The following is a 13,455-nucleotide window of genomic DNA, read 5'->3' as shown; positions in this document are numbered from 1 at the left end:
TGACCACAAGAAATCTGAACATCTTGCAGAAGGTTCAGAACGCTGCAGCCTGGCTAATTCTGATTATCCCTAGGCGGGCCTCAGTGGGAGAGACCTTGAGGGAATTACATTGGCTCCCTATACAGGCTAGAGTCACCTTTAAGGCCTTGTGTTTTGGTCATAGAATCCTCAACGAGAAAGGGCCAAGATTTCCGCCCCTTCTTCTTACCGCATATAGACCTCCTCGTAACCTTAGGTCTTTGGGCACGGCGAGGATGATCGTGCCTAAGGTGCGGAAGGTACGGGCTGGAGGGAGCTCCTTTGGCTTCCTTGCGGCTAAGGTGTGGAATGACCTACCTGTTGATTTAAGGACGTGCCCATCTGAGATTCTGTTCCAGAAAAAACGAAAAACGTGTTTTTTCCAGCACCCCCAGGGGGCCGAAAGTAGACCTTCTTTACTTGTTCTTCCTGTGCCTTTTGCTAGAGGGAGGGAGGGAGGTCCAGGCCAGTTGCCGTGGTTTTGACGGTGTTCTAGCACGGGGACACTCCGTTGGAGTAACCAGGTGCTCTATAAGATGAATAATAATTACAATAATATGGCTAGCTTGCATCAGGAAGGACTCATGGAACGAGATATGACCTAGCAGCTCGAGCTGCTTTCTTTAAAATCTGGGAACCCAGGTTAGAATCTTGGACTCTGCACTAGATAAAGCATTGTGTGATTCTGGGCAAATCACTTAACCTCCCTGTGCCAGAAAATGTGAAATGCAATGTGTGTGAAAGGTGTATTCCCCACTTGATGTATATGATCTTGTAGATTGTCTCCCAACCCCTCAGATAATGTAAAGTACTGTGTTAGTGCTTTATAAGTACCAATACAAATACACATGATTTCCAAGGGGTTTCTGAGAAGACACCTTTATTCTAAAATCGCTACCGAATCATGACATGGCAGAGAAAACCAAGTCTCCTGTTGCACAGCCCAAAGATCCTGCTCTCTCCAGTCTTTTAGATCTCTACAGCATATCCACATTCCTTTTAACAGCAGCTTCATTCTCACAATTATTTACATAGTAGATATATACCCAAAATCCACTACATTTCATTCACATTTTATTTTGCGTGAAACGCAAAAGATTTATTTAGTAAAATATTAAACAGTTTTCCAAAAAGCCTTTTCCTTTTTGGTCTGGTTTGGTCTTAGACCACAACAGTGGGGGTTATGGTGCTTTCCACTGTCATCCCAGTGATTTGCCTATTATGATCATGCTAATCGAGTACCAAGTACATCCCTTTAGCTCTTGACTCCCATTGGTGGATGTGGGAGAGGAGTCTAAGGCATAGTTAAGCAGGTGGCGTAGGCTTAGAGGCTCAGAACTCAACAATGCACACAATAGCCCACAAATAATTACAATGTCCAAGTAGTATTTGAGCTTAATGAAATGTAAGTATTTTTTACTTACAATAACTCAATACTACACCAGATGTTAATGGATTAAAGGCCTAATACTGTAGAAAATGCTACTCTACAGTCGTGTCATAATGCAAAAGTAATATACTCCTTATTGAGTCTGCCATGTATGAATGGAAAATTACAGGGTCATGCTTCAAACTAATATGACAGGTGAATAGGCAACCCCCCGCCTATGCATACTGTGTCTGATATACATTTTACAAAGTTCTATATTCCCCTTTTCTTGTTCATATGGCTCGGCCAGAGGAGCAGTTGCAGGTTTCAGGGATGCAGTCAAGAGGTGCTTCACCTGGTTTTTACGTGTTGTGACATCTGGATCATGCCCCTCCTCCTAGGTACCTTCATGAGAGCCGGCAGTAAATTATTCAGTCCAGGGAAGAGTTGAAGGTCACAATTTCATTTTGAGGACACGCCAGAGTGGAAGGACAGCATTCTGAGGATGGATGTTCCCTGCCGAGCTCCTGCCCCTCTTCCAAGGGACCTTTGTAAGAGTCGACACTAAAGCAGTCAGTCCAGGGAACTGTTCTTCCTCAGTGCACTCTAGGATGGGTCACAGTGAACTCAGGCTGCTCACTTGATGATGCAAACCTGCTGTCCAGGGTCTAATTGATATTGGCAGCACTGCTATAATATGCTGAAGTGGCACAGCCGCACTGGAGTACAATGATGTTAGCAGTACTGGGAGGTACATGATGATATAACACATCTGCACTGGGGCACATTGATGTCAGCAACATGGAATGTCCCACCATTCTAGGCCTTCATTCTTCCATTATACACCACCACACAGGGCACAAAACTCATGGCACACTTCTGCAGTCACACAGCTACAGCTACTGTACACCTCAGGTCCTCAAGGAGGTCTCCTTCTGGGGTGGTGTCTAGAGCACTTCATCAAACCATTCACAGGTCCAAAAGCAGGCAGCTCTCTTTAGGTTTCTCATCTGGACAGACACTGTACAGGCACACCACTAGTGCACCTCTTTCAGCTCATCAGCTCCCAAGACAGACACTCAACAGCAGGCTACAACCCTCTGGGAACATGGTCCCCAACACCCTTGGGTAGGTGGCAGAAAAAAGTTTCAACCCTTGATCATGGAAGTCCTCTATAGGTTAGGAGATATCTCAGAAAACTGAATGGAAGCTCCAACTGATCTTTATACATTCCTTCTAGAAATCCTTTTAGACATTCTTTGTGAATTCCAAGTTGCTCAATAGTTCGACCACTTGATGTATAGACTCCAGCCAGCTCAGATACACTTTCCAACTCACTGCTCATGAAAAAAATCATGAAAAGACAGTCTGGCTGAATAGGTCACACTCTCTGCAAGCCCTCATCAAACACCACCAGGCAAGCCCTGACCTTGAACCCTCCAGGGATAAGGAAAAGAGGAAGACCAAGAAACACCTGGTTTCGAGGCTGACTGCAAGGAGATGGGTTACACCTGGAGTCAGATTGAAAAGAAAAGCCCAGGATAGAGATGGCTTGAGAGTTCTGGTTGATGGCCTATATCCCAGGAGGGGTAGTAGGCGTAAGTAAGCCAGCTCAGATGCAGTTTTTTTTCTTCAAGTGAAAGCAGGAAGAAGAAAGCATTTGGAAAGTTTTCTCTCGGAGCCACCCAAAACACTGGCACACAAGGAAAGGGAAACCTTAACTCTCGTCATTCTATTACCCTTTCTCTGTAGCACCTCTGAGAGACCAAGGGAAGGGCATGTCTAGGGAACATCTTTGCATTTCAAACACACCACTATCCCCTGTCCTCCCAAATCCAGTGCATTCAGTGACTACCAAAAGGATAAGTCTTAGTCTGGGTCTGCAATTCAAATAGCCAATCTGACGGTGACCTCCTTCCTCCATTTTGTGTACAGTACCTTAAAAGAAGAATCAAAATGGATTCCATCATGCCCATACCCCAACCGAGTTGACATACTCCTTCAACAATTCTGCCACACAGTAAAGGTAGCCAACATAGAGATTCTACAGTTTAATGTGTGAATATAGATATATACGTGTGCCTATGTGTGTGCTGCTATTCTTATTTTCGGTGTTAATCTTGTATGGGTGGTGATGTAAACAGTTCTATGCTCCTTCTCTTAATTGCTGGAAGGGAAATGTTTAAAAAAATTGTAAATACCCCTCACACACTGAAACCTTGTAGGAGGTGACTCACTATAGTACACCATCTACACCTCCCCATTATTGCTATTCTCAGCTAGGGAAGGCAATAAATACGCACTACACATATTCACTAATCACCAATTAAAGTGCTCCCGCAGTGCAAAGGCAGTGTAGCGTCCTCCCCAGCCGGGTATATGCAAAGGATCATGCCACACACAGAGCTTGGTATTACACGTCTTTATTCCTCAGCGTGCAACCATTAACTGTATGAGGGCGAAAAACTTTTAGACAAGGAATTTGATGACAATAGACGCCGTTCAGTTTCAACTTTCCTCAACTGACATTGCTGTTTGGCCTTGTGGGCAACGTTGGAATGGCTCTGTACATTTCTGGCATCCATTTTGTTTTCTCAATTTGACACACTTGATTTCCGTTCCCTTTTGATTTCTCAACATGACACACTTGATCTTTCCTTCGCTTTGCAAACCATTGCAAAATGATACTCTTTCCCGCAGCCTTTGCATATCTGTCCATTGGCGGGACAGTCACCATCATGCAGAAAGGAAAATACACATCATTACTCTATGACCTTCTACCTTGTGTAACAACATACTTTTCACACTCAGCGCTGATTTAGTTTGGGCTATTCTAGGCTCTATATTAGCTGATTGCCTGTCAGCTTTTTATTCCGCTCTAGCAGCCATGAGTACTCGCACCAAGCTGAGTGTCTCCTAAGGCATTTGCCGTCTGAAGAAATCGGAGAGACAGCCCTCTATTACTCTGAGACGCATACTTGATGGGCGTATCAAGTCTTTCTACAAACTCATCCATTGTTTCACCAATTTTCTGCCTTTCTTGGTGAAAATGTACCTTTCATATTTGACATGTGGCATTTTACTGAACTGGGTGTTCAGTACCTCTTTGATTTGATAAAACATTTCTTCACCACCGAGTGGTATTTTCTTTATCACTTCATTTACTCCTTCACCTGCTAAATTCTTCAGATTTTTAATGATCTGTTTGGCATTTACTTCTTCCAGCACATCAGTGAAACCATCGAAGGTTTCGATCCAGGTAGTCCATCTATCGCAAATATTCCATGTTTTGGCAGTATAGAAGGGAGTTGGTTGTCTTGGGAATGCAGCAGCATCATAACTTGTGGAGCTTTCTACTGTCAGGAGCAGAGTTTGTTACGGCAGCGTCTGTTGCCCGCCTGGACCGGCACTTTCGTCAAGCACTAGCCATGTGCTTTCATTTGGGTCGTCGTGCTCACTCTTTAGTTGGGAGGCGCTCTCTTCTTCTTTGGGGGAGAATAGTGGCTTTGTTTCTTGCACGGGTTCTTCACCCTTCTCACCTCTTTGCAATGTACCTGGTTTCTACTGCCTTTAGGGTTTTTTTGCATCAGAAATGTTTCCACTTTAAGCACTTTCTTGCACTTTGCTATCATGGCATTTATCACTTTTCTATCTGGTTGTTGCTGCTTCAATGTTGTCGTACTGTAGGAATGATGGCTCTGTGTTAGGCTGTGGCACAGTATCTCTTGTCTTGACTTTACCAGAAATTTTCTAGCAGACGTCAAACAAACTTTCCTAAGCCCTTCAATTTGTTCACCAGCTTTCCATTGGCTGGATTGGCACTCTGTTATGTTATGTTATGTTAATATGATTTTTAAAGCGCACGAATACCCGAAGGTGTCTTGGCGCTGGATCTAAGTAGCCATGATTGAAGGAAAAGAAAAGAACATAAATTCAATGGACTTAATTAAACAACTAGGTTTTCAGACTTTTTCTGAAGGTAATGAGGGAGTTGGCCGCTCGTATATCAACTGGGAGAGTGTTCCAGAGTTTAGCTGTACAGTAGCTTATACTTCGGCCTCCCCAATTTGTCGTACGAATTTTAGGTACCAGCATCAACCTGGCGTTAGTAGACCTTAATAAGGATTGCGCTGGCACTATACAGTGCAAGTGTCACATAGGGCACAGACTAATGTGTGCTGAACTTGTCAGCAAGGTTATGGACAATAAAGTTTTCAAAAAAAGCTGTTTTCTTGTTCAACACTCTTCAGTATTTTATTCATACTTGTTGAGATTTGTTATTGGCAAGTTTCATCGATTTTTTCAATCAGAAGATATATATATATATTCAACAATTGTATTTGTATCCAATTTATATTTCAAAAGAATACATTCCATCTATTCCAATGCATTTCGGCCGCTTGGCCTTCATCGGGGAAATCTGCCGGCATTTTTCACAGGTGGGTCCGGAGAGCCGAGCTCTGGATTTCCGTCTCTCCTCTGCCCCCTCTTTGCCTTATCTGATTTAAACCTGGGAGTTGCATATCTACTGCATACCTGCTACCATTCTCAGGTGGATATCCGTGTTGTCAAGATCACGTATCCTAATCGAAACCCGCCACAGGTCAAGGTTTCCCAGCCGGTAACAACACGCTCCGTCACTCAGCCACAGCTCCTTGTGTGTACTGTGACAAAGAGTGACACTTGCGCAGGAATTAAAGAGCCTTGATATAACAAGGAAAGGGGTAGTGACAAGAATATGCACACACCCATATTGATCCTGCAGCCTAGCTGAAAAATAGGAGTGTCTTGAAGGACAGGCCCTATCTGTTTTGGTAGTGCATATTTGTAACTATTTTTAGCTTCAGCCTAATATTTTATTCTCCAGTGCCTTTCTAACCTGCGACAGTTTTGTTTTCTAGTCTCAGAGCTTCAGTGAACCATGGGGCTGACGGCCGAGTGCGGTTCCTGTTATTTTTTTCCGTTGGTATTATAGCCTTCAAGGCATCATTTAGCCAATTGGTATATTCCTCTGCAGCCTGATCTACTTGAATGTTCATAGTTGGCTGCGTCTGCTCCAATTGAAATTTGAATGTGAGTTTGTCTATCTTGTTCCATGATTTATACGTGTTTTGCTGCATTTTATCAACGCAAGCTTCAGGGACAGTTTGAGCTGGGTAGTCAAAAGTGATTAAGAAATAGTCTGACCAAACTATACGTAAAATTTCCTTCACTGTTAAACCTGGTTCTAAGGAAAATACCCCATTGAGGCCTCATGAGTGGGCCTGTTTACTATCTGGGTCAAACCCAACATACTCAAGGTTTCTATTAGAGTAGTTGTGTCCTTATCTGACATCATCTCAAGATGTAAATTAAAATCACCCAAGAAGGTGAATGTCTTTGTAGTGAGACATGGTTCTAAAAGTGAATCTAATTTTGCCGTAAAACTAGCTCTTGACCTGGGAGGGCGGTATACCAACGTGCCCTTGAAGGTATTTCTGGGATTCAGTTCTATTGAAAATTGAGCCCCTCATATTGAGTGTCTGATGCTGGAGAAAAAGTACCTTTAAAGTGATCACGGTAAATTACTGCTAGTCCTCCACCTCTCTAACTCCACATGCATCAACTGTTCATTTTCACTTTGACTGAGGCAAACGTGGCACACACAAGCAGTTTGCTGGACCAAGGCAAACTCTCTGGGAGAATACTCTTGGGTCTTGGGGTCGGAGGGTTTTCATAATCCTCTATCTCATTGCCAGTTGTAGCATCCTTCCCAGCCCGGGTACATGCAAAGGATCATACCACACTCAGAGCTTGGTATTACATATCTTTATTCTTTAGTGTGTAACCATTAACCGAACATTCTACATCATGAATTCTATAACCTACGCCCAAGTACTTATGTCACTGTTCTACTGAGTCCATCATCTCTAACTCACAAGACACAACAGGCATGATTGTCTTGTGTGCTGAGACCAAAACAAAAACACAAAACTGGATAGAAAGTTGCATGCGGGTTCACTAAGGACAAATCATACAGGGGATATTCCCATCTCAAAACATTCTGATGTCACAACACATCCTAGCCATTCCATTATAAAAGAACATTAATATAATTGCTTGCTTGTGAGAACTCATAGATGACTGTTCATTTTCCATGTTGACATCATTATCCAGTGGCTGCACAGCCCTGAAAAACACCTTCTAGGCACATTACTAAAAACCTGCTCAAGTTATCACATGAAGGTGCTTTGTAAATGCATGTTCTTAGCATTAACTATAAATATTAGGAAGACTTCACCTGCTTCTTCCTGAATATAAACAAGATGTGCTCAGAGCTGTGATAATGACCATATGCGGCCAATACAGGTAAGAGCGGTTGGGTGGTGGGGCCGGGTGGGGAGGGGGGATTGCGACAGAGGATGACGAGGGGAAATTATTTATTTATTTCATTTTCCCTAGTGGGCGTCTATTAAATCCCTCCCCAAGCTTACCCCACCGCTCTTACCTGCACAGGCCGCAGCCGATAATGACTAAAACCCAATAGTGGCATACTTATTAAGTCTGAGTCATATTTTACTTGTGTCCATGGAAAATGCATTTTTCCAGTCACAAGTGGCCCAATGTGGTTTGCGACCAGTAGATGAAATGTTCACACCTGTGTTTAAGGGGTGCACTTTCCTGCTACAGTTCAAATAATGCTACGAAGCCCCCATCTACTGGTGATCGATGATATTGTTTTTACCTCCAATGACCTTTATTTAAGGAAAGATAGGTTTGCAATTCTACGACTCTCATATAGCTTTTATTAACAGTTTTAATCCATTGTCTGATATGTGATAATATGAATGTTGCTTACATGTTTTCTATATGCAAACCATGGACAAACATATAACAATTATGTAGTGGGCAACTAAGATTTTAAAGACAGGAATGTGTAAAATCTGACACTAGTTAGTAAATATATTAATTAAAAAATGTTTTGAATCATTAAGAGGGTATTGATTTGAAAGACTGCAGGTTTCACTTCAAAAGAGCTAATAAGGCTCTGGCAAGTCGAGAGAAAGAGATCTTGAGAGAAAGAGAGATGCAGAGAGAGGGAGAGAGATGAACAAAGAGAGAGAAAGGGGCTAGAGGTGGGTGCACGTGCTCAGAAGAAAGTTTGACCTCTAAAATGTGTGCAAACAAACTTGACAGTTTGAATCTCCCTGGGCACCTCACATATTGGCCCAGAAAGAATAAATCATTGAGCATTACATTAGTCATTGGGTTTGAAGGGATCTACCCAGGAATATATACAACAGTGATACCCCCTGACAGATTTAACTGCTAGAAAAACACTGTCTGTCATTGGTACACCCCCCAAAAATAGCAATCTTGTAGATGATGAAATTCATTAAATATATTATTGAACAGCTACAAAAATAGACAGCAGAGGCCCCTGAAACTAAAACAAGAAATGCAAACAGTGCAACATTTTAGATGACGCAATGCAGTGCAATTAGGCAGCTTTCTATCTTTTTATACAAGCCTAATATAACATAAAACCCAATCAGAGGATTTTAAGTGCTTTGTGGAACATTTGTTTCCCTCTTTTGTGCAATTTGTATTAGTAGGAGATTGGTATGTTCAGCAGGTATCTTTGAGGACCTGTGAAACTGGGGGTACATTTACTCTTATATCATGCAACGTAGCATAGAAAGTGAACTTGCTGCACTGCATCGCGTGGAAGGGAGAGAGTGGTAATGGAACACTGTATGCTGCCTAGCACCAAGGCGCACGTACAATTAGTTTAAAGGTGCCTGCATTATGGTTATGATTATTTTTGTGCAGGAACAGGGAAAGTGGTGCAATCTTGGCTCAACATCATGGTAAATCGTTGATCACATGGGCTGCAAAAGCAAAGTTCACTGTATGACTTTAGAAACAGTATACAAAAAGTATTGAACAGATATCTCACAAGTGTCTCACGTACATTTTTCACCCTGCCAGGTTTATGCAGTCTACACAAAATTAACACATATCGGGTATGGAAAATATATGCCTCCCATCAATGTGAACATCACTAACAATTTCAACAGAAACAAAATTATTAACACCACACAATAACTATTTCCATCACTTACCCTCAATAATGCATTGGTCTGGTATTGGGATTTTCTTCCTAATTTCCAGAACATATTCCTTCATTGCATTGAGATTTTCCTTCAAGTGTAAGTAAAGTTTATCGCATGGTCCAGCAGGGTCTTTTAATGTCTCAATGCTGCCTTTCTGGAAGCTTTCTTTAGTGACTTCTGGCACAGTGTTCGAATCTTGACATGAAACATCTATAGAATCATCTGTGGCATCTTTTGTGTCCACCATATTTGATGCCTGGGTATCATTTCTTTGACCCTTGAATAATTCTGGCTCAAAGATATCTAAAACCAAATCTTCATTGTCTTCTGCAGTGCCTGAAGAAACGTTCTTTAGACGGATTGCATGAAAAGCTAAACTCTTTGACCTGTGCAATTAAAGAAATATATTGAAAAAGAGTTCAGACAAAGGAACAACTTTGCAAGAGGTATCATAGGTAAATGCAAGCTCGAAACTATGCTAAACAGTTTTCTGTATACAGTTCCAAAATATTTCAGCACCTTAGCCAAAGTTAAGTTCAAATCAACAGTTTGCATATTTATATTCACAGCACTCCTTCTCAAAATCAGGACATGCAGAATTGTGAGTGAATGCACATATTTGACCTGCAGAGTCTAATATCCATATCAGTAAAAGCAGAGTTAGAGGTGAGTTTTTAGGGTATTAAATGTTGATTTATTTCTTGCAGGAAGTTTGACACCCTAGAAACACAAACAAATATAGCACTGTCAAGTGCAGGAGTAAGTTTGTTTCGAGGGTTTATAGTGTAAAAATGATGAACACACACATATAATAGTGAAGAAGCACAATTTTAAAAAACATGATACACAACACAGTCACTGATTAAAGACACGAAAAACTGAAAGTGCACTTTGCACACGTTAGACACAGTGACACATGGAACTGAGACAAGTGTAGTAGAAGTGCCATAAAAGCGTGTTTTAAAATGCAAAAAGAAGAAAACATATATACAAAGCAATAATAGCACAAACAAATGAATTGAACGAATACAATTTTCTTATGAACATGATGTTTATTACCCTTTACCGATGAAATTGTGCTGCTAATAAAATTGCCTAGTGTTTCTAATGCCTTCTTTTAGAATGCAGCATTTAGCAAAGTTGGCGCAGAAATGTGTAGAAAATAGGTACGATCCTAAAATGTGCACACTAATGCTAGAAATTCTATAGTTTATGAAAAGTGAAAAATGAATTTTGTACTATGAACTTAGAACATTATATAGTTATAAGAATATTGACAAAATTTGTGGTAGTAAAGTTTTTCTAACGTTAGCTATTTCCTTGTCAAAATCTCTAGAGAAAGTTCTACATATTCTCCATTTGAATTGATGTGATTGCATTATATTTGACATTGATTTAGAACGTATTTCATTTAAAATGTGTAATGCAAATTTAAAGGCTTTTTCAAAAATGCTCTTTCTGTAATAGAGACCTTTCCACTGACCTAATAAAATGGTCCATTTACAACTGGTGAGATTTTGCTATATTTATTTTGTACATGTATAACTTTCGACATTCCAAAATGTTTCTTCAATGTTCACAGTGAAATATTCCTTTGCGAACAGGATTTCAGCTGTTGCTATAGATGGATACTTTGTATTTCTTTTTCATTGATGTTAGGCCTGTGTGGACTTTCAAATCGTTCTTTTTTTACGAGCAGCATGGGAAAGCATCTTGCTGTTGTGAGTGTCCTAGGTGACATTATGTGAATCTGAGCACATGACAGTCTTTTAATGGGGGTGTGATGCTACATCACTGGAATTTTGCTTGAGACTTTATAAAAGAAGAAGCCCAAAAGGAGAGACAACGCTATTGACTTTCGGTTCTTGTCAAACGTCATTCTGATTTTTCATAACTCTAACTTTGGACGCTATGCTGATCAATTTTTGATGAATGCTAAGAACTATCTTGTACTTTTTCAACAGCTTGCTGATGCTACAGTCAGTAGCTGATGGACTGAAACTTTCTTTGCTGAACCATTCCATTGCCATTTCTTTTATTTCATTTGTTTTATGCTAAAGGACTCACCCATAATGGACTATAGGTCTGAATCCTGTCCCCTTCATTTTGTAGGATTTGAGCTCTGATACTAACAAACTATCCTTCTGCCTTTAATGAAAGTGGGACTCTGTAACTCTGTATTTTGATTTTTACATGATAAGCATCCAATAAAGCATTGGCTAAATGGTTGTGCTTTAATGCAAGCTGTGACATTCTCCACTGAAATTCTCAAAGAATTGCTTATTGCAATTAATTTTGCATCTTTAATACAATAACAAAGTTAATCTAATACCTGTCTGAGTCTATTATTAAGTCTTGTGGGTTTTCCATTTAAACCTTGCTATTTTTCTGAAGCCCTAAATGTGTTGTAGGGAGAGTCAGCAAGCTTTGACAGAACATCAGATATTACTTCTTTTGTTCCATGTTGCTATTGCAGAGCTTTTAGTCTGCATAATTCTAGTCCAACTTAACATCTTCAAGAGGTTGGGTCTTCACGTAGCTATTATTTATTTCTACAGCATGGTCTTGAGAGTGGGGTACCTAAATCTGATCTCAAATTTGTGAGTTAGCTGTCAATTAATGTCCCTCAAAGTACCAGTCCTTCTGGGATCCTTGTGAATTCCATGAAAGTCCGATATCTGCCTGACGGATGTAAGTAATCCCAATGAACATCATTTCAGTGTTTTCAAGGCATGTCTTGGTGGCTCAAGTTCCCAGAATGCGACTGTGCACCTGACAAATGTTGCATTCTGTTCTCAGGGTGCCATCACCATTGTCAAATTTAAAAGGTACTAATTAATATATGAATAACAGAATTTAGCATTTATGGAAACGGATATGTATACAATTTGTGATGTCAAATATAGCAGTACTGCAAGTATGTTTTGTTTCCTCACTAGTTCATGCATGACCCTGAAATTCTGAACATCGGATTTAGGCAATTCTTATCTTTTAGTCTAACACAATTTGCTCAATTCTTTGTTTTCACTTGACTACAATAACTAGAGACCAATTTTCCTATGATGCGTTTGAAGTGGTGTCCATTTATTTACACTGTTTTGCAGAATAGTTCTCGTAGAACTCAAGAGGTAGTGTGAAGTCACTCCACATTTATTCCAGAGTATTTAAGCATTTTTTTAAATTTCTGATTGTGATCCAAAATATGATTACAAAAATGTTGCCATACACGCATCACTATTTAAAAATAAATAAAACATCCAAGCACCAAAACATGCAATGCAGTAATTGATACTGTATTTTAGGATACAAAAAACACATTATATTCGCAGACCTGTTTGAATATTTGTTAACAATAAATGAAAATAGAAATATGATCCTCTGGAAGGTATCACATTAGTGAATGCAAAGGCAAAATACAGTTAGAGTACATCCGGCAATTATTTCTATATCAATGCATGCTTTTTTTTACATAGGACCACTAACCTGAGTTCCCACATAGAGAAAGTGTGCTAAAAGGAATGATTATATGTAAATTACGTATACATTTTTATAAAAAATGGAAGCTGTTTCTAAGTGTTTTCCGTGATGATGAAGGCAAAGTAACATTTTGCTTGTTTCTAACAAAATGATAATAAGTTATCCGAAATTAACATTTTTTTCAATCGTTATATCTCCAGTTGGGTTCCCTGTCATTAGCAATTCCATAAGAGCCAACTTTGGAGCTCACGACTATAAGGCAGCCACACTTATGAGTGATTCTAACACAAGCGAACCCATGACGCCTAACTAAGGTATTTATGGCTTTCACACTATCAACAAGGATATAGCGATGTATAAGTAAATTTGTATATATAGTCACCACGGGCATTGATACATGGGTGCATGTGTGAATATCTTAACTTTTAAACATCCTGTTCTCTCTCTTCCCTAACAACATAATTCTATATTCTTTGCAGGTCTCAGTTCCTGCAC

General features: G+C 40.1%; 1 protein-coding gene across 1 annotated transcript in view; it reads right to left on the bottom strand.

The window, feature by feature from the left end:
• VEPH1 (ventricular zone expressed PH domain containing 1) overlaps positions 1-13,455 on the bottom strand; it is a 1,092,144-nt gene that overhangs the window by 544,996 nt on the left and 533,693 nt on the right. The window contains exon 8 of the mRNA XM_086944228.1: positions 9,493-9,869. Coding sequence (XP_086800354.1) covers positions 9,493-9,869 — 377 coding nt within the window. The remainder of the gene's footprint in view (positions 1-9,492; positions 9,870-13,455) is intronic.

This window comes from Lissotriton vulgaris, chromosome 11, assembly GCF_964263255.1.
Source record: "Lissotriton vulgaris chromosome 11, aLisVul1.2, whole genome shotgun sequence".
NCBI lineage: Eukaryota > Metazoa > Chordata > Amphibia > Caudata > Salamandridae > Lissotriton > Lissotriton vulgaris.
This window is presented reverse-complemented; position numbering and strand designations above follow the sequence as displayed.